This window comes from Mustela erminea, chromosome 13 (genome assembly GCF_009829155.1).
Source record: "Mustela erminea isolate mMusErm1 chromosome 13, mMusErm1.Pri, whole genome shotgun sequence".
NCBI lineage: Eukaryota > Metazoa > Chordata > Mammalia > Carnivora > Mustelidae > Mustela > Mustela erminea.
Window position 1 is genome coordinate 68,527,196 of NC_045626.1, and position 22,237 is coordinate 68,549,432.

General features: G+C 42.6%; 1 protein-coding gene and 1 long non-coding RNA gene across 2 annotated transcripts in view; both read left to right on the forward strand.

The window, feature by feature from the left end:
- On the forward strand, positions 1-1,496 carry LOC116571720. Its single transcript, XR_004277956.1, has 3 exons — positions 1-228; positions 1,103-1,371; positions 1,458-1,496. It is a non-coding gene; the product is annotated as an uncharacterized LOC116571720 (long non-coding RNA).
- A 15,163-nt stretch (positions 1,497-16,659) lies between these two features.
- Positions 16,660-22,237, forward strand: part of PISD (phosphatidylserine decarboxylase) — a 36,282-nt gene continuing 30,704 nt past the window's right edge. Inside the window, exon 1 of the mRNA XM_032309985.1 lies at positions 16,660-16,774. Within this exon, the coding sequence (XP_032165876.1) occupies positions 16,710-16,774 (65 nt within the window). The 5' untranslated portion in view covers positions 16,660-16,709. The remainder of the gene's footprint in view (positions 16,775-22,237) is intronic.

Consider the following 22,237-nt stretch of genomic DNA (forward strand, 5'->3'; position numbering starts at 1 on the left):
CTAAACTACCCAGGCACCCCATAATGTGGTATTTCTGAATGACAGTTTGACCACGACAGTTTGTCATGGTCATCAAAGATCCCAAAAGCAAAAACTCTCTTCCTGGCACCGCCTCAGTCAGCCATGATTTCAATGACTTCAATTTCCCCATAGTGTTCAGAATAATCTCTTAAGTGATGTTCTTCAGTGTCTTCTCTAATGTCACCAACAAAAAATCTTTTTCTACAGGTGAAGGACCCCAGGTCAGAATTATACTATAGCCTATAAGTTTTAACATTCTTTTTATAACCAGCTTATGCTAACTGAGAAACTGTGGCCAGCTGACCATAGATAAGGGAGTCAGCAAGCAGCATAACAGGATAACGAATAGCAAAAATCTGTGTTTAACCCAGCTGTTTCTGGCTTCTGTATAATAATGCTTCTAATGCTTTGCTAAGAAATGAAAAATTGCTTAAACCCTCGCTCGCTGTGTAATCAAATAAAGTTACACCCTTCCCTTGTTAAGAATTTCCCCTGCTACTGGGGCGCCTGGGTGGCTCAGTGGGTTAAGCCGCTGCCTTTGGCTCAGGTCATGATCTCAGGGTCCTGGGATCAAGTCCCACATCGGGCTCTCTGCTCAGCGGGGAGCCTGCTTCCCTCTCTCTTTCTCTGCCTGCCTCTCTAAATACTTGTGGTCTCTCTCTGTCAAATAAATAAATAAAATCTTTAAAAAAAAAAAAAAAAGAATTTCCCCTACTACTAAGTAAAATTGATAAGGGTTGTCTCCCGTACCAAGGCCGAGGACAGGCGGTTCAGCATGTACCCTCTACAGTACACTATCTGAACGGTGGCTGGCCAGAATGTAGGTCTTCCAAAGCCAATCCGCTAACACCAAGTATGCCTTTTTTCAAATGTTCAAATTGTCAGCCAATCAGCTCCGCCCCACCCAAAACTTGTTTGTACCTGTCTATAAAAATCCTGCACCACCCCAGCCTGGTGTGCTCAGCTAGCAGGAGCTGCTGACCACCCGCAGGCGCCTGCGCTACAATAAAGAACCTCTTGCTGTTTGTATCCTGTGGCAGTGTTGAATTCTTGGGTAAGGGGATCCGCGGGTCTTTCACAGGTAAGTGGGCACCAGGTCTTTGAGAATCTTCTCTTTGGTTCCACAACTCTCCAATCCACCTGCCCCCTGAAGCACTTAGTGTTTGGCTCTCTCATTACACCACATAGTCCGTGAGCTTTCTGCATTGCTCAAAATGGCTCCTCAGACTCATCAGCTGTTTGAAAGCTCCCATGAAGAACTCTGCAGCTGCTCAGAATCTTTGGGAGACTGACTTCAACATGCCAGCAGGAGGAGAAACTTGAACAGTGCTTACTTGCCAGCATTCACAGGTAGAAAGGATATGTATTTTGGCTTTATTGTTTTTATTTTTTTATAAATTTTATTTACTTATAGATTTTATTTATTTATTTGACAGACAGAGACCACAAGCAGGCAGCGAAAGAGGAAGGGAAGCAGGCTCCCGAATGAGCGGAGATCCCTATTCAGGGCTCGATCCCAGGACCCTGGGATCATGACCTGAAGGCAGAGGCTTTAACCCACTGAGCCACGGTGCCCCTATTTTTTTATTCTTGAATAGGCGCCACAGCCAGAATGGAGCCCAATGTGGAAGCCGAACTCACAACCCTGAGAACAAGACCTGAACTAAGATCAAGAGTCCGATGCCTAACCGACTGAGCTACACAGGCGCCCTGTATTTTTTTTGTTTAAGATATTATTTATTTGTTTAAGAGAGGGAGAAAGAGAGAGCATGAGAGGGGTGAGGAGCAGAGGGAGAAGCAGACTCCCTGCTGAGCTGGGAGCCCAGTGCGGGACTCGATGCCAGGACTCCAGGGTCATGACCTGAGCCAAAGGCAGTCACCTAACCAATTAAGCCACCTAGGCACACTCAATGTTATTTTCTTTTTAAAGTGCACCAATTGTCTGAGTATGTGTCATTTAGCATCTTGGTTATTTTCAAATGACGTTTTATTTTGGAGACGTACTCAGATTGATACACGTAGATATGGGTCATTGCTCTCCCTTGCTATAGAGTAGACCATCATCGAAGCATAACTGGAGAATTTCTGCATCGGTAGGGATTCAGACAGATGGTGCAGTCTATTGGAAAAGAGCAGGAATGGTCTGGGCCCCCTGCTTTAACCCACTAAGCCACCCAGGTCCCCCTACTATCCTGCTCTTGGATCTGTATAGGTCAACTGTGCTTTGGCTGATCTAGAGTGGGCTCAGTTCAGTGGATCTGCTTCAGACTCCAGGTCAGCAGGGTTTGGCTGTAGTTTAGGTTTTAGTCTGGTCCAAGTATCTCTCACATTCCTTGCACCAATAGCTTCCCAGAGCAAGAGAGCCAAGCCAAACCACACAAATGGTGAAAGTGAAAGACCCTAGAGGACCCGCACCCAAGGACGCACTCACAGACCGCTGGATGCAATAAGCAAGAGGATTTTATTCGGGCATGCTCGGACTCCCAGGGACACTTGACCACGAAATCCGCGAGGGATGGGTCAGTGTCTGAGAGCCCCGATCTGTTTCGGGAGTGACTTAATATAGAATTTTACAGTCCATTACATCAGAGCCCTCACTTTTCTAGCCAGTAATTTCAAAGCATTACAGCAAGGCCTACACACAGGTAGCCAATCCTTTAAAACCAACCATACATTCTGGCCAGTCACCGTTCAGGTAGTGTACAGTAGAGGGTACGTGTTGAATTGCACGTTTCTAACCTTTATCTGTATACATGCTGAACCGCACGTCTCCAGCTAGCGTACGTGCTGAACCGCATGTCTCCGGCCTTGGTACGGGAGACAACCCTTATCAATTTTACTTAGTAGTAGGGGAAATTCTTAACAGGGGAAGGGTATAACTTTATTTGATTACACAGCGAGCGAGGGTTTAAGCAATTTTTCATTTCTTAGCAAAGCATTAGAAGCATTATTATACAGAAGCCAGAAACAGCTGGGTTAAACACAGATTTTTGCTATTCGTTATCCTGTTATGCTGCTTGCTGACTCCCTTATCTATGGTCAGCTGGCCACAGTTTCTTAGTTAGCATAAGCTGGTTATAAAAAGAGTGTTAAAACTTATAGGCTATAGTATAATTCTGACCTGGGGTCCTTCATAAGCCTCTGTGCTCTCCTCACATCATTCCATGCTCCGTTGACCAAAGCAAATCATATGGCCAACCTTAGTATCAACAGAGCAGGGGAAAATATTCTACCCATAGTAGGACGAATCAATCACAAAGCCACAAGGGAAAGAACATGAGTGTAATACAGGGAAGTATAAAGAACTGGGACAAATGGGTAAAAATTCAACCTACCACAGAGTGTAAGAAAACAAAATTGATAACAATCATGGGCAGAAATAGCCAAAAACTTGCTCTACCTGAAAAGTAATCTTATGAACAGCAAAAAAAAAAAAAAAAATCTGCTTCACCAAACAAGTTTTTGCCCCAGCTTCAAAGTCACAAAAACCGAACATCTCAGCAGGAACCCTTGGAATTTCTTCTCAGGACTGTATGCTGCAAATCCCTCAGATGTTGAAGTTCCCACAACAGTGTAACAAAACTTGTGTTTGCTGAATGGGGTTAAATGCCTTTGGCATTCCTCACCTCCCCCCCAACCTTAGCTCTGGATTCAGTTACCAGCAACAGAGTCTATTGTTACCCTTCAGAACCCCCATTGTCTCAGTATTCTTTGGAAGGCATAGGATTCATAAAAAGTCATCCTGGAAAATTTTTGGACAATCTGGGTGTAATTGCCCAGCCATTTCATTCACTGACCCCGTGAATCTTAGAAAGTCACATGACCTTTTTAAAAAACGAAAGACTTGCACAAGAGCGATCTACTCACAACCACTCTTTCTCACCCTCCTCCCCCGAAAATCCAACTCTACACAGCAGCCAGAATGAGATTTTTTTTCTTAAGGCATCAAGGAAAGGTTTTATTCCAGAGGTAGCTTGAATGAGGGGACAGAAGTCTGGCTCAAATCTATCCGGAATGAGATTTATTTATTTATTTATTTATTTCTTAAAAGATTTTATTTATTTGACACCGAGAGATCACAAGTAGGCAGAGAAAGAGGCAGAGAGAGAGGGGGAAGCAGGCTCCCTGCTGAGCAGATCCCAGGACCCTGAGATCATGACCTGAGCAGAAGACAGAGGTTTAACCCACTGAGCCACCCAGGCGCCCCTAATTTTTTTTAATAAATAATGAAATCTTTAAAGATTAAAAAAAAAATCTTTATTTTTATTATTATTTTTTAAGGATCTCTACGCCCAACTTGGGGCTCGAACTCACAACCCTAAGATGAAGAGACTGAGCCAGCCAGGCACCCCTGGAATGAGATTTTTTAAATAAAACATTTCAATTTTGAGATAATTGTAGATTCACATGCACATTCTGCAAGAAATAATACAGAGGAAGCCAGTTTCCCAATGTAACATCTTGCAAAACAATGCATTTCTGCTATGGTCTGAACGCATCCCCCAAAATTCATATGTTGAAGTACTAACCCCTAAAAGTGATGGTATTCTTTGTCCATTTTTATTTTTTAATTTTTTAAAAGATTTTATTTATTTATTTGACAGAGAAACAGAGAGCACAAGTAGGCAGAGTGGCTTGCAGAGGGAGAGGGAGAGGCAGGCTCTCTGCTGAGCAGGGAGCCAGATATGGGGCTCAATCCCAGAAGCCTGGGATCATGACCTGAGCCAAAAGCCAACACTTAACCAATGGATACACCTAGGCACCTGCTTTGTCTCTTTTTAAATTGGGTTGTTTGGTTTTTTTGGTTGTTAAACCCAGCCATTTGAAGTGAACAGTTTAGTGGCATTTAGTATATTCACAATGTTGTACGACCGTCATCTCTACCTAATTCAGGAACATTTTCATCACTCCTGTAAAGTTTTTTCCGGCGAGATAAACACAACACCAGGCAAAGTGGGTGCAAGGCAAGATTTATTAAAAACACTCTCCGGCGAAGTTTCAGGGCTCAGGAGAAGGGGAGCCAGGAAAGTTGTTCCGGGAGGAGGTGGGCACCCTCGGGCGAGGTTCTGCAACTCTGGAAAGCAGAGTGGCCGAAGTCGCACTGAAGGCAGGGAGGAGGAGCTTTTAAAGGGTCTTTTGGCAAGTTTCCCTTATTTGGATATTTCACCTGCTCGTGGGGGTCCCATTGGTCCACTGGAGCCGGGGGCGGGAGGGTCTCAGATTCCTGCTTGGGCCTTTGTTCTCCTGTCCAAACTCAGGTCTTGCGGCGGGAATTTTCGCCATCTTTTTTTTTTTTTTTTTTTTTTTTAAGATTTCATGAATTTATTTGACAGCGAGAAATCACAAGTAGATGGAGAGGCAGGCAGAGAGAGAGAGAGGGAAGCAGGCTCCCCGCTGAGCAGAGAGCCGGATGCGGGACTCTATCCCAGGACCCTGAGATCATGACCCGAGCCAAAGGCAGCGGCTTAACCCACTGAGCCACCCAGGCGTCCCGAACTTTCGCCATCTTAAGTAGCCCTTTCTGCTAGCCCAACAACTCCAGAATACAATAATGTGCATAAGCAGTTACCGATGTGGCCCCATTTTTAATAGATGGAGGGACAAACTTTGAGACATTAACCAACTGCTCAAGGTCACACTGTGTTATGGACTGAGTTGTGCCTCTTCCCCCCAGAGTGCATATGTTGAAGTCCTAACCCCCAGGGCCTTCAGGATGTGACTGTATTTAAAGAGGTGACTCAGTTAAAATTAGACTTTAGGGGCACCTGGGTGGCTCAGTCAGTTAAGCACCTGCCTTCAGGTCAGATCATGATCCCAGGGTCCTGGGATAAAGTCAACAGGGAGCCTGCTTCTTCCTCTCCCTCCTGCTCAGCTCTCTCTTTTGTTGTATCTCTCTCTTACTCTCCAACAAATAAAGAAATTTTTTAAAAAATAAAATGAAACTTTATTTTTTTTTAAAGATTATTTATTTGACAGACAGAGATCACAAGTAGGCAGAGAGGCAGGCAGAGAGCGAGGAAAAAGCAGGCTTCCCACCGAGCAGAGAACCCTACTCGGGCTCGATCCCAGGACTCTGGGATCATGACCTGAGCTGAAAGCAGGGGCTTTAAGCCACTGAGCCACCCAGGCGCCCCTAAAATGAAACTTTAAAGAGGTGACTCAGTTAAAATGAGACTATTAGGGCTGGCTCAGTGGGTAGAGCATACGACTCAGTCTTGGGTTATGAATTGGAGCCCCATGTTGGGTACAGAGGTTACTAAAAAAGAAAAAAAGAAAGAAAAAAAAAAGATGAAAGGTAAAATGAGATGTTAGGGTGGGCTCTAATCCCATCTGAAAGGTGTTTTATAAGAATCTCTTCTTATAAAAACACACAAAGGGATGCCAAGAATTTGCACACACAGAGGAAAGAAGACCATGTGAGGACACTGTGAGAAGGCAGCCATCTGTAAAGCCAAGGAGAGAAGCAGCAGAAGTCAAACCTACTGATAACGTGATCTTGGACTTCTGGCCTCCAGAACTGGGAAAAAATTAGTTTATGTTGTTTAAGCCAGCACATCTGTGGTATTTTGTTATGTCAGCATTAGCTGGCTGGTACACATCACTTACAGGAAGCCCAGTGAGGACTCTGACATTCTCAAAGCCCAAGCTTCACTCATTTTATCAGGAGTGATGGCATACCCTCTCCATTACCACCCTAGGCCAACCTGATCACTAGGCACAAAAATAGAAAAAAATGTAGGCACTGTGATGTTGCTAGGGGCCCACAGCAATGTTCTAATTTTAATTTATTAAAATAGGGGAAAATATATAATTATAGTAACGAACCAGGCCTGGATTCCTTGGTATTTCTATAAATACAATTGTAAAATGCAATTTTTATTTTTTATTTTTATTTATTTATTTTTTATGGAGGAAGGGTTCCATTAAGGCAGAAGTGTTTAGGACTCACAAAAGCTATAATGCACTATGGCCACCACCATCCACAGTTTGCAAAACACCTTTAAAAGTTGAAAAATGAGGGGTGCCTGGCTGGCTAGCTCAGTTGGGGGAACATGTGACTCTTGATCCAGCGGTTGTGAGTTTGAGCCCCATATTGGGTGCAGAGATTACTTAAAAATAGAATTAAAAAAAAAAAAAAAAGATTTAATTAATTTATTTGACACAGAGGGACAGCACAAGCAGGGGGAGCCAGAGAGGGAGAGGGAGAAACAGACTCTCCCTGGAGCAGGGAGCTGGATGCGGGCCTCCATCTCAGGACCCTGGGATCAATGACCTGAGCCGAAGGCAGACACTTAAGGACTGAGCCACCCAGATACTCCTTAAAAATAAAATCTAAGAAAGAAAGAAAGAAAGAAAGAAAGAAAGAAAGAAAGAAAGAAAGAAAGAAAGAAAGAAAGAAAGAAAGAAAGAAAGAAAGAAAGAAAGAAAGAAAGAAAGAAAGAAAGAAAGAAAGAAAGAAAGAAAGAGAAAAGGAAAGAAAGAGAAAAGGAAAGAAAGAGAAAAGGAAAAAAAATAAATCTCAGGGGGATTGCAAATTCGTTCTTAAATCCTAGGCCACCTCTGCCCCCTAGTGGTAGTAGAGAAATTTCAGAAAAAATCAATGTGCAGCAGCTGTTGGATAATTCGCACCTACCAGGTGCTTTGAAATTGTCCTATATCGTTTCATCCTCACAATCCCATGCAGTTAGTGTTATCCCATGTCCAGATAAGTCGCCTAGACTCAAGGTGCTTAAGACCTTTAACCAGGGTCACATGACTAGTTGGACAGTTGGTTTCCAGCCATGGCCCAACGCTATGGAGAACCCCATTTATCCAGATTTCCCATTGTTGGGATGGGGGACTCCAGCAGTGAGAATTACAGTACTGCTCTAGGTTTCCCAGTTTGGAGACAGAACAGAACTTTTGGAGAGTTTTGCACGGCCAGCATCTTTCATGCTGTCTGCATTTACTTAGAGCCAGACACTGTGCTTAAGGCTGTGATGGGGATCATCGCTGAATGCAACTTAAGTTAATATGAGTCTTCTAAGGAGGCTGCATTTTCTTCCTTCCTTTCTTTCTTTTTTAAGATTTTATTTATTTATTTGACACAGAGAGAGAGAGCTGGAGCACACAAGCAGGGGGAGCAGCAAAGGGAGAGGAAGAAGCAGGCTCCCAGCTGAGCCCTGTGCCCAATGCGGGACTTGATCCTAGGCAATTGCTTAACCAACTGAGCCACTTAGGGACCTGGGAGGTTGCATTTTCCTGGTAGAGAAGAGATTTGGCTTGGCTGCCTCATTCACATCTCTTTGGAATGACATCTATTTATACATTGTCAGCGTCTCTGAAAGAAAGGCACTGGATGCCTCTCCCCCTCCGGATATAGAAGCAGCTGTTTTTCCTTGCTGAAGAAGGGCCAGCAAATTCAAGCGCTGATGGCCAGGGAGCATGTTTTAAAGTTTGGGACTATCTTTTACTCAAACCATTCAGTTATCCATTTCTTTCTTTCTTTTCCTGAGCCAGCTGGGAGCCCCCATAATGTACTTTTATACACTGAGATGAATACATATAGACTTGTTGAATCACTGTGTTGTACTCCTGAAACTAATGTAATGTGTGAATCATTCTTCAATTTAAAACAATTATTTTTTAAATATATTTTTTAAAATAAAAAGTATTTGGGGGTTGCCTGACTGGCTCAGTGGGTGGAGCATGTGATTCTTGATCTCAGGGTTGTAAGTTCAAGCCCCAAGTTGGGTGTAGAGATTATTTACAGATAAAATCGTTTTTCAAAAAAGTATTTTGAACTGAGTAATATTGAAAACATGGTAGCTCAAAATAGAATGTATAGCTAAGGCTCTACTTAGAAATAAGTTATAGCCTAAAATGCATATATTAGAAAAGATTGGTGAAAACCAAATCCTCTAAGTATTCTGAGAAATTTAGAAAAGGACAGCACATTGAACCCAAAGAAAGTAGAAAAAAAATACAGTTAAGTAGGTACTAATAAAATAAGAAAACAAATGTATAATAGTCAAAGTTAAATGAGTCCTTTGAAAAAAATATTACTAAACCTCTAGATTGACCAAGAGAAGAAAAACAAAAGAGACTCTTCATAAATTCACCTATGTCAGGAAAGAACATGAGTACATCACTAAAAATCCTATAAACATGAGAAAGAATACAAAATAATACTAGGGGGCACCTGGGTGGCTCAGTAGGTTAAGCATCTGCCTTCAGCTCAGGTCATGATCCTGGAGTCCAGGGATCAAGCCCCACACTGGGTTCTCTGCTCAGCAGGGAATCTGCTTCTCCCTCTCTCTGTGTCCCATGCCCCGGTTCATGGTTTCTCTCTCTCACTCACTCACTCTCTTTCTCAAATAAATAAATAAATAAATAATCTTTTAAAAAAGAATGTTAAGAACAAGTTTGTGCCAATTAACTGAAATTTTAGATAAAATGAACACATTCCTAGAAGAAAAGACAACTTATCAAACCAACACAAGAATAGGGCAACTGAGGATGCCTGGGTGGCTCAGTGGGTTAAAGCCTCTGCCTTCGGCTCAGGTCATGGTCCCAGGGTCCTAGGATTGAGCCCTGCATCAGGCTCTCTGTTCAGTGGGGAGCCTGCTTCCTCCTCTCTCTGCCTACTTGTGATCTCTGTCTGTCAAATAAATAAAATCTTTTTTTTTTAATATTTTATTTATTTATTTGACAGAGAGAGATGACAAGCAGGCAGAGAGGCAGGCAGAGAGAGAGGAGGAAGCAGGCTCCCCGCCGAGCAGAGAGCCCGATGCGGGGCTCGATCCCAGGACCCTGAGATCATGACCCGAGCCGAAGGCAGCGGCTTAACCCACTGAGCCACCCAGGCGCCCCCAAATAAATAAAATCTTAAAAAAAAAAAAAAAAAAGAATAGGGCATCTGTGTGGCTCAGTGGGTTAAAGGCTCTGCCTTCAGCTCAGGTCATGATCCCAGGGTACTGGGATCGAGCCCCACATTGGGCTCTCTGCTCAGCAGAGAGCCTGCTTCCCCCTTTCTCTCTGCCTGCCTCTCTGCCTACTTGTGATCTCTGTCTGTCAAATAAATAAATAAAATCTTTATTAAAAACCCAACACAGGAATAGAAAACCTGAACAAATACCACATCTCTTAAGCTTTTTAAAAAAGATTTTATTTCTAAATACTCTCTACACCCAAGTGGGGCTCAAACTCACAACCCCGAGACCTAGAGTTGCATGCCCCACTGACTGAGTCAGCCAGGTGCCCCACATATATTAAATGTATTCAATCTGAGATTGAATCTCTCTCCTTGTCCATGTAGCTTTGCAGATGAACCCTTCCAAATTTTAAGGAAGATGTAGCACCAATCTTACACTTTCCAGAGAACTGAAAAAGAGAAGGGCACTTTCATTTAAGATAACAAAAACCTGACAAGAACATAAGAAAAAAAGAATAATAGTCCATTCTCTCTCTATATAGATACAAAAAACCTAAACAAAATATTAGCAAATTGAATCTAGCGATATACAGACCAGCAACACAAGGTTGATTTAACTACAAAAATCAATCAATGGACAAATGAATAGCCACAGGTAAAAGAATGAGGTTGGATCCTTACCTCACAACTTGTACAAAACTTAACTCAAAATGAATCTTGGAGTGCCTAGGTGGCTCAGTGGGTTAAGCCTCTGCCTTCGGCTCAGGTCATGATCCCAGAGTCCTAGGATTGAGCCCTGCAGCAGGCTCTCTGCTCAATGGGGAGCCTGCTTCCCTTCTTTCTCTGCCTGCCTCTCTGCCTACTTGTGATTTCTGTCAAATAAATAAATAAAGGGGCGCCTGGGTGGCTCAGTGGGTTGAGCCGCTGCCTTCGGCTCTGGTCATGATCTCAGGGTCCTGGGATCGAGGCCCGCATCGGGCTCTCTGCTCGGCAGGGAGCCTGCTTCCCTCTCTCTCTCTCTCTGCCTGCCTCTCCATCTACTTGTGATTTCTCTCTGTCAAAATAAATAAATAAATAAATAAAAAATAAATAAATCTTAAAAAAATGAACTTTAAACTTAAAATGGGTCTTAAACTATAAAACTCTTAGAAGAAAGCATAGGTGTAAATCTTCATGACCTTGATTTGGGTGAATGATTATTAGATATGACATCAAAAACATAAGCAACAAAAGAAAAATTAGATAAATTTAACTTCATCAACATTAAGAACGATCATATTTCTTTTTTTTTAAAGATTTTATTTATTTATTTGATAGACAGAGATCACAAGTAGGCAGAGAGGCAGGCAGAGAGAGGAGGAAGCAGGCTCCCCGCAGAGCAGAGAGCCTGCTGCAGGGCTCAATCCTAGGACCCTGGGATCATGACCTGAGCCGAAGGCAGAGGCTTTAACCCACTGAGCCACCCAGGTGCTCCAAGAACGTTCATATTTCAAAGGACACCATCAAAAAAATGAAACGATAACTTGCAGAATGGGAGAAATCACATATCTGATTAAGGAATTATATTAGAATATATATAAAGAACACTTACAGCTTAATAAAAAGACAATGCAATTTAAAAATGGAAAAGATCTTGGGCACCAGGTGGCTCAGTCATTAGGCATCTGCCCTTGGCTCAGGTCATGATCCCAGGGTCCTGGGATGGAGCCCCGCATAGGGCTCCTGGCTCAAGCGGGAAGCCTGCTTCTCCCTCTCCCACTCCCCATGCCTGTGTTTCCTCTCCACTGTGTCTCTCTCTGTCAAGTAAATAAATAAAATCTTTAAAAATTAAAAAATAAAAATGGATCTGAATAGACACTTCTTCAAGGGAGATATTCAAATAGCTAATAAACACAGGAAAAGATGCTGAACATTATTAGTCATCAGAGAAATACAAATCAAAGCTAAATGAGATACCACTTCATAGACATTAGGATGGATGTAATAATGATAATAAAAAAAAATAACAAGTGTTGATGAGATATGAAGAGATCAAAACCCTCATGCATTGCTGGTGGGAACCTAAAACGGTACAGCCATCTTGGGAAACAATCTGGCAGTTCGTCAAACAATTAACAATTCAATCAACATACAAGCCAGGAATTCCACTCCTAAAATAAAATAAAAAGCAATGAAGTACCAATAGATATTACAACATGGTTGAATCTTGAAAACATGCTAAGTGAAAGAGCCAGTTACAAAAATCCACACATTAGGGGTGCCTCGGTGGCTCCACCGCTTAAATGTTTGACTTTGTCTCAGGTCACAATCTTGGGGTCCTGGGATCCAGCCCTGCTTCAGGCTCCCTGCTCAGTGAGAAGTCTGCTTTTCCATCTCCTTCTGCCCCTCCCCGGCTTTTGCTTTCTCTGTCTCTCTCTCTCAAATAAATAAATAAAAATCTAAAAAAAAGAAAAGTCTATGGACACATCTTTTCCTGTGTTTATTCTCCGTGGTTCAATTGGTTAGGCATCTGCCTTTGGCTCAAGTCATGATCCCAGAGTCCTGGGATCAAGCTCTGCATTGGACTCTCTGTTCAGCGGGAAGCCTGCTTCTCCTTCTCTCTCTCCACTCACCCTGTTTGTGTTCTCTCTTGCACTCTCTCTCAAATAAATAAATAAATTCTTTTAAAAAGTCTACATATTATTTTGATTCCTTTCATAGGAAAATCCAGAATAGGGAATTCTATTGAGGTAGAAAGTAGATTACTCTTTACTTACGTCTAGGGAAGTAGAAATGGGGGACATAGAGGTGATAGCTAAAGGGTGTGGGGTTTCTCTTTGGGGTGATGAAATATAATTCATTATGGTGACGGTTGCCCAATCCTTGTAGATATATTAAAAGCCATAGAGTTGTGCACTTAAAATGAGTGAATTGTATGGTATGTGAACTGTATCTCAATACATTTGTCTTAAAAAATAAAAAAAAAGTCAATGTAAGTCACCACATAAACAGAATTGAGAAGGAAAAAAGCTAACATATGCGCATCTTAATATATGCCAAAATGTACATTTATATACTCTCACTTATGATAAAAATTTTGCACAATAGTAGGAATAGAAGGGAAGACTTTTTAAAAAAGATCATTTAATTAATTAATTATTTATTTGATGAGAGAGAGAGATCACAAGCAGGCAGAGAGGCAGGCAGGGAGGGGGGGAAGCAGGCTACCCATTGAGCAGAGAGCCCAATGCAGGGCTTGATCCCAAGACCCTGAGGTTATGACCTGAGCCAAAGGCAGAAGCTTAACCCACTGAGCCACCCAGGCGCCCCTAGAAAGGAAGACTTTTAATCAGAAAAATATCTATTATAAATACCTACAACCAAACATCCTACTAGATATAAGCTCATTTATAAAGTATAAATAAAGTATTTATAAAGTATATTTCTATATTCTAGCAATAAATAGAAATAAAAAATTTTAAACAGCTTTATTGAGATATTCACATACCATATAATTCACCCATTTTATTTTATTATTATTTTTTAAGTAGGCTCCATGCTGGCTGTAGAACCCAATGTGAGGCTTGAACTCACAACCCTGAGATCAAGACCTCAGCTGAGATCAAGAGTCAGATGCTTTACCGATTGAGCCAGCCAGACACCCCCAAATTCACACATTTTAAGGTGACACTTCAGTGGTTTTTAGTATATTCACAGATATGTATATCATCACCACAGCCAAGTTTAGAACATTTTCATCAACCCCTGAAAAATCTCATCCCTTTAGTTATCCCCATCTCCTCATTCCCTCTTCCCCAGCCCTAGGCAATTACTAATCTGTTTTCTGTCTCTGCAGATTTCTCTGTTCTGGATATTTCTTACGACTAGAGTAATACAATATGTGATCTTTTGTGAGTGGGCTCTTTCACTTAGCATAAAGTTTCCAAGGTTCACCAGTGTTGTAACATGAATGAGTACTTCATTCCTTTTTATAGCCAAATAGTATTCCATTGTACAGATGCACCGTATTTTGCTTATCCATACCATGTCTATGTCATTTGATGGACATTTGTGCCTTTTGGATTTTATGAACAATGATGCTATAAGCACTTGTGTACAGGTTTTTGTGTGGACATACACTTTCATTTCTCTTGGTTATATGCCTACAAGTAGAAGTGCTGGGATATATGGTGGTAAGTCCATGGTTAATTGTTGAGAGACTGCCAGATTGTTTTCCAAAGAAGGTGCATCTTTTCACATTCCCACCAGCAGAGTATGAAGGTTGTGATTTCTCCACACATATTCTTCTCAATATTTGTTATCAACTAACTTTTAATTTTTTATGTATTTTTTAAGATTTTATTTATTTGAGAAGAGAAAGTGCAAGTGATGGGGAGGGGAGGAGGGAGAGGGAGAACTGACTTTGTTTTCAAAAATTGTGATAAAAAATATATAACATTTTTAAGTGTCTAATTCAGTGACATCAAGTATATTCACAATGTTAAACAACAGTTGCCACTATTTCCAGAACTTTTTCATCATCTGGGACAGAAACTTTGTACCCATCAACTCCCTAATCTCCCCTCCTCCCGGCTTCTGGTAGCCTCTATTCTACTTTCTGTTTGTAAATTTGCCATTCTAGGTACTTCATATGGCATCATACAATATTTGTCCTTTTGTGTCTGGGTAATTTACTTATCATAAGTAAGTAAGTTTTTTAAAGATTTTATTTATTTATTTGACAGACAGAGATCACAAGTAGGCAGAGAGGCAGGCAGAGAGAGAGAGAAGGGGAAGCAGGCTCCCCACTGAGCAGAGAGCTCGATGCGGGGCTCGATCCCAGGACCCTGGGATCATGACCTGAGCCAAAGGCAGAGGCTTTAACCCACTGAACCACCCAGGTGCCCCTATCATAATGTTTTTAAAGTTTATACATGATGTAACATGTATCTATACGTCACCCCTTTACATAGCTGAATAATATTCCACTATATGGATGGATCACCTTTTGTTTATCCATTCTTCTATAAATACACTTTCTGGCTATTGCGAATACTGCTGCTATAAACATTGGTGTACAAATATCTGAGTCTCTGCTTTCAGATCCTTTGGGTGTATATGTAGGAGTGAAATTGCCGGATCATATCATAGCTGTGTTTAACTTTCTGAGGAATTATCAAATTGGTTTCCATAGTGGCTGTACCATTTTACCTTACCACTAGCAATGCACAAGGATTCTAGGTTTTCCACATCCTTACCAATACTTGTTACTTTCCATTTAAAAAAAAATTTATAATCATTCTAATGGATATGAAGTTGGTATCTAATTGTGGTTTTGATGTGCATTTCCCTAATGACTAGTGATGTTGAGCATCTTATTAGCTATTTGTATGATTTTCTTTTCTTTTTTTTTTTTTTGAGAAATGACTGGTCATTTTTTGCCCAGTTTTTAATTGGTTTTTTTAAATTGAGTTTTAGAAGTTCTTTTTAAAAAAATATTTTATTTTTTTAAATTTTATTTATTTATTTATTTTTTAAAAAGGTGATTTATTTATTTGACAGACAGAGATCACAAGTAGGCAGAGAGGCAGTCAGAGAGAGAGGAGGAAGCAGGCTCCCCGCTGAGCAGAGAGCCGGAAGCGGGACTTGATCCCATGACCCTGAGATCATGACCCTGAGATCATGACCTCAGCCGAAAGCAGAGGCTTTATCCCACTGAGCCACCCAGGCGCCCCTAAAAAAATATTTTAAAAGAGATCACACGTAGGCAGAGAGGCAGGTGGGGGGGCAGGCTCCCCGCTGAGCAGAGAGCCCCATATGGGGCTCAGTCTCCGGACCCTGAGATCATGACCGGAGCTGACCGCAGAGGCTTAACCCACTGAGCCACCCAGGCACCCTGAGTTTTAGAAGTTCTTTATGTATCCTGGTTATTAGATATTTATCAGATACAGGATTTACGAATAGTTTCTTTCTGTGGGTTGTCTTTGAATTCTCTTGACAGTGTCCTTTGGTTCACTAAAGTTTTAATTTTAGGGGCGCCTGGGTGGCTCAGTCGTTAAGCGTCTCCTTTTGAATTGTCTCAGTTGAATAGTAAAACCAATTCTATACTTCTTTTTCCCGTCTCATATTCTAAAGGCCTATGGAAGGAGGTGTCTTCCCTCCAACAGGAAACCTGATGCCTGTTAGTCTCCCTGGAAGGGCTGGTTGGGCGCTAGTTGGTCTGTGCTTAAATAACCGCACAGAAATAATTGCAGACATCAGGCAATATATACTCTTGTGTCAAATGTCCGCTGAAGACAACTGTGATTAGCAGGCTGGGGGAGGAAAAAGTGGAGCTGTATTTCTTCAGTTTGGGAAAGTAAGAACGAGACACCGTGCACACAAAGTGCTCAGAACAGGGCCTGGTACTTAGGAAGCCCGGAATAAAAGGAGTGGTGGGTGCTCTTAGCTTCTCCACTTGTAATTAAGGGAATTGGCTAAACTGATACATTCTCAGATCTCGCTTGGGTGACTCATCCTCCAGGTGCACGAGGAATCGCACGCCAGTAGGAAGAAAGACTGCGGACTTTGCACCCAGGCCTCAATATAGCACAGCAGGAACCTATCCAACCTGGTTCTGGAGGTGCCCAAAGAGCCGGGCGGGCGCTGAGGAGCAGCCATAGGGTGGAGCTTAGCCGTCTCCGCCCACAGCCCACCACATTCTTCATTGGTCCCGTGAGCTCTATGTGCGTAACGTCACACGCATGCGCCACAAGTGTGGATAGGGGGCGTGGCCCACCAAGAAGGAGGACACAAGATGGCGGCGTCCGTGAGGTCGAGGTTCCTGAGGTTGCTACGCGTGGTCGCACCGTGGGGGAGCAGGTACAGTTGCCTGGAGAGGCTGTCTCGGGTGGGAGGCGGCCTGGTCCGAGCCGGAGTGTGGGGAGGGAGAAACCGTTTCTTTTTTGCGGGCTCCCTAAGAAAGGGTCGGGTAAAGACTGAGCCATCCACCTTCAGCTCGGGAGCAGGTGCGACTGCCGGTGCTAAGGGAGGTCAGGATTTATTTAGGGTCTGGCCTGAGCGCTCTCGCTTTGCCCTTTCCAGCTAAGTGAAAGTGCAGAAGGGACAACACAAACAAACAAACAAAACAGATGGAATAGGCTGCGTGCCGTCCACTAGAGTCGAGGCTAGGCTGGACATGTCTTTCGGGGTTTGTGTTCCTGGAAGGGCAGTACGATGTGGGAAGAGCTTTGGATTGGAAGTCGGGGACTTTCATCTCGAATTCTTGGTCTTTGAAGCAAAGAGGTTGATTGGGTGATCCCAAATAGTCTGTAAGGAATTAGGGTCTTGGTTAGTCTGGGGACTAACTCCCACCTCTTAGGTTCTTAGAATTAGAAGAGATCTGAGGGATCATCTGAATCCAGCTGTTTTTCGAATTGGCAAAATTGAGGCCTTGAGTGTGGGAGAGACCTGTTCAGTTTTACCTAGCCAGTTAGTAGCAGAGCCAGGCCCCTGACCAGCCTCATGCACGGACCTTTCCCCCAGACTGCCCACCATGAGGGCAGTTATTATTCAGAAATAGCTTGGGAGCATTTGGACTCCCGGAAAATGGATTAAAATGTTGGTAGCTATGACTCAGAGTTGTCTGCTTGGTGTCATTTCAGAGAGCGAGGGTATGAGAGATGCACAGTGATTTTTGTTTTCCTAGCAGGGTTAATTTTGTCAGCGTTAACCAAAACTTGCTCTGTGACCAGAGGTGGTGACCTGTCATTGTGATTTGGCAAGTAAAAGGACACTGGATTTGGACTGAGAGGGAACAGAAACTGTCATTGGCTTTACCATGAAAGCTTTACTATCACTGACTATTCAGAAATGGTGTAGTTCTCTTAGGAGAAGGCTCTGCAGTGTGGGGTAACTGTTGGAATTTGGACTGAGGGTCTCTGATTTGATATTGATACCAGCTGTGCTGATTTGCTATTGATACCAGCCATGAATTCAGCTAAACTATGTTATGAGTTAGAAAGCTAAAAATGACACTCTTCAGATATTTAAAAAAAAAAATGCTGATGGGGAGCATTACTCACCATCATTTAAAAAAAAAAGGGTTGGAGGCGGGGAGTCATACTTTAGTATCAATGGAGATTAAATGAGACTGGATTTAGGTGCGGGGGTTGGAAGGGATGAGGATTTGGACACAATACGAATTTTTAATTTTCAAAGGTATTATATATTAATACACATAAAAAACAAAAAGACAGTATTTTCTTAGGTTTTAAGTAAAGTATGTCTGTGAGACATATAGATGAAAGCCTCGTATTGCAGGGGAGTTTTTGTTAACTGGGTGATGTGTGGCAGGTGATAGAACAAAGAGAAAGCAACATCTTGGGTGATAATTAATGGCCGTGTTTTCCAAACTTGTTTGATAAAATAATAGGGTGGATGTTTATTAGAAATTGAGATTCCCAGATATATCCCCACCTTGCTGCCAAATTCAGATTCAGTAGGTGTAGTAGCTTGGGGCTGCAAGTGCTTCAGATGATTCTCAGGTTCAGGTTAAGTATGGACTTAGTAACTAGGTAGTGGTTGCTTATGCAAGACTTTGATTCAGAAATATTTATAATATTCCTACCACTGCAAACTATAGTGCCAGGAACCATGGGGGAAGGGAGGGAAGAAACGAATTATAAGATATGGTATTTGGAATAAGCTTTGTGTTTAAGGAACTTTGCAGTTTAGTAGAAGGGAGAGAAGACACTCAACACTAATACAAGATAGAATGTGGAATAAGGCCTTCAGAAGGTCTGCCAGTTCGTTTTTAGGAGAATTTTCATAACTTCGGAAAGAGGTGATAGAAGGACTACAGTTTGGGGTGCCTGGGTGGCTCAATGGGTTAAGCCTCTGCCTTCACCTCAGGTCATGGTCTCAGGGTCCTGGGATTGAGCCCCGCATCGGGCTCTCTGCTCAGCAGGGAGCCTGCTTCCCCCTTTCTCTCTCTGCCTGCCTCTCTGTCTACTTGTGATCTCTCTCTCTGTCAAATAAATAAATAAAATCTTAAAAAAAAAAAAAAAAGACTACAGTTCAAGCATCACCACCATAGATGATGTTAAAGGATTTTATAACCGTGACTGTATGGGCACAAACCAATCAGCATGGACATTGGTCATAGGCAAATTTTTTTTTTTTTTTTTAAAGTAATCTTTACTCCCAACGTGGGGCATGAATTTGCAACTCTGAGGTCATAAGTCACATGTTCCACTGACTGAGCCCCTGGTCATAGACAATTGGTAATGAATATAAACTGCTATTTTATTTACTTATTTATTTATTTGTTTGTTTATTTTTAAAGGTTTTACCCATCCATTTGAGAGAGGAAGCGAGAGCGAGCATGTTCGCACGAATGGGGAGGAAAGGGAGAAGCTGGTTTCCTGCTGAACAGGGAGGCCAACCCAGGGTTCCATCCCAGGACCCCAGGACCATGACCTGAGCTGAAGGCAGGTGCTTAACCAACTGAACCACCCAGGAGCCCCTAAACTCTGTTACTTTGAATAATAGTAATATGTAACTAGGTGCTTGTTTTTCATGATTGTCTCAGGTAATCTTATTGAGGTAGGTCCTGTTTTAACAGGTGGAGAAATTGAGGCTTAGAATTAATTACGTTTTTAAAGTCACACTGCTAGTGAGTGGCAGTGAGCCATACAATTAGACTTGTATGCTCAGTCATGGGTTTTAATCACCTGTTTGCAGGATACCCACATGAGTAACCAGCTTCAGAAGAGACATCTGATTAAACTTATCCATTCATCCCTCTGGACTTACTCTCACCACTGAGATTGGAGTTCAGTAAGAAGGCAGACCCCTATGTTCATCAAGGAATATGGACAGTTGGGGCGCCTAGATGGCTCAGACAGTTAAGTGTCTGCCTTTGGCTCAGGTGATGATCCCAGAGTTCTGGGATCAAGTCCTGCATCAGGCTCCTTGCTCAACGGGGAGCCTGCTTCTCCCTTTCCTTCTGCCTACTGCTCCCCCCTCCACTTGTGCTCTCTCTCGCTCTCTCCCTGTCAAAAAAATAAAATCTTTTAAAAAAAGGTTTATGGGGGTGCCTGGGTGGTTCACTGGGTTAAGCTTCTGCCTTCAGCTCAGGTCATGATCCTAGGGTCCTGGGATCGAGCCCCACATCGGGCTCTCTGCTCAGCAGGGGGCCTGCTCCCCTCCTCTCTCTCTGCCTGCCTCTCTGCCTGCTTGTGATTTCTGTCTGTCAAATAAATAAATAAATAAATAAATAAATCTTTTTAAAAAATTAAAAAAAAAAAAGGTTTATGGACAGTAAACAAATAGGTGGAGATTTATCTATCTATCTATACACACACACACACAGACACACATACATACTCACACGTATATATGTAATCTCTTATTCTAGGTAGCTATGAAAAAAAAATAGGGGCACCTGGGTGGCTCAGTGGATTAAGCCTCTGCCTTTGGCTCAGGTCATGATCTCAGGGTCCTGGGATCAAACTCCACATCGGGCTTTCTGCTCAGCGGGGAGCCTGCTTCCCTCTCTCTCTCTGCCTGCCTCTCTGTGATCTCTCTCTCTTTGTCAAATAAATAAATAAAATCTTAAAAAAAAAAAAAGGAAAAAAAAATAAAGGAAAGCAATTAAAGGGTTAATGCTTCATGGGGACAACTCTTGGGCATATGGTGGTCAGGAAAGCCAAGCTCAGTAGAACACCTTTTCACAGAGAACTGACTAATGAGGGAGTGAGTCACATAGAAGGGTGTGCCCAGTAGAACAAACAGCAAATGCAGGTTGTGGGAAGAGGCCAGGGTGTGGTGGGTACTAGGAGCAGCAACAGGAATGAGTGAGGAGAAGATGGAAAACAGCAGGGTATCGGAGAATCCAGCAAGGAATTAGTATATGGGGTCTGGTTTTATTTTCTGTTTTGAAAAAATCGTTCTGGCTGTTTTGGGATGAATAGTATGTAGAGGGCCAAGAATGAAAACGGGAGACTGGAGAACAGGCCTTCATAGTCATCTGGTAAGAGAATCAGGTGTCTTGGGCTGGAGTGTGAGTAGTGGTGGCAGTGAAAAATCTTCAGGTAAAGATATACACACAAACACACATTTTAAGTTTATTTTTTAAGTAGTCTCTACACTCAATGTGGGTCTTGAACTTAAGACTGGGAACAAGTTGCATGTTCTTCCAGCTGAGCCAGCCAAGTGCTCCTTGGCAGATAAAGATATATTTTATTTATTTAATTTATTTTTTGATTTTTTAAAAAAATCATTTACTCGACAGAGATAGAGCACAAGTAGGCAGAGGGAGAGGGAGAAGTAGACTCCCCACTGAGCAAGAAGCCTGATGCAGGGCTTGATCCCAGAACCCCGGAATCATGACCTGAGCCGAGGCATATGCTTAACAACTTAGCCACCCAAGCACCCCAGATAAATATATTTTAAAGGAAGTTTTCCTGTCTTGCCAGTGTACTGAATATGGATAGTGAGAAAGAAAGGACCTCTATAAGAATGAGTCTTAGGGTTTTGATTTGTGTAGCTGTGTGAGGGGTGATACCTTTTGCTGAGATTGTGTATTAATAGAAATGTTGCTATAGCAGCAGGTAAACCCCAGGATCTCTAACTTAACACAGTAAGTTTATGTCTTGATCTTAATAAAGTCCCAGTGGGTCCTTCTGATCAGTGGGACAACAGTAATTCAAAGATGCTCCTGCTGTCTTTAGCACATGGCTCCCCAAGTTCTTCACTTTTTTCTGCAGTGAGCCAGCTGAAGGGGAAAGCCTGGAGGTGGATTCCTGGAAAACCTGAATGGTCTTCACATTGGTTAGAACACAGTTTTGTGTACTGCAGAGGAAGCTGGCAAACTCCATGTTTTTGGTGTCCAGGGAGAAGAAGACATGGATTTGATAAACACAGACTAGTCACACCACAGGTGGACACCTCTGGGGATGGGGGGGAGCAGGTTGAAGGGGAGTTAGGGAGGGTTAAGAGTTGTGTTTTGGACAAACTCAATTTGAGATGATGATGAGTGGGGATGTTGAGTAGCCAGTTGAAAAAAAATGAGTCTGGACATCTCTGAAGGAGCAGTGAGGGAATCATCAGTGTCTGGCTGTTTAAAACATTTTTTTTTTTTTTTAAGATTTTATGTATTTATTTGACAGAGAGAGATCACAAGTAAGCAGAGAAGCAGGCAGAGAGAGAGGAAGGGAAGCAGGCTCCCTGCCAAGCAGAGAGCCCGAAGCGGAACTCGATCCCGGGACCCTGAGATCATGACCTGAGCCGAAGGCAGCGGTGTAACCCACTGAGCCACCCAGGCGCCCAGTGTCTGGCTAT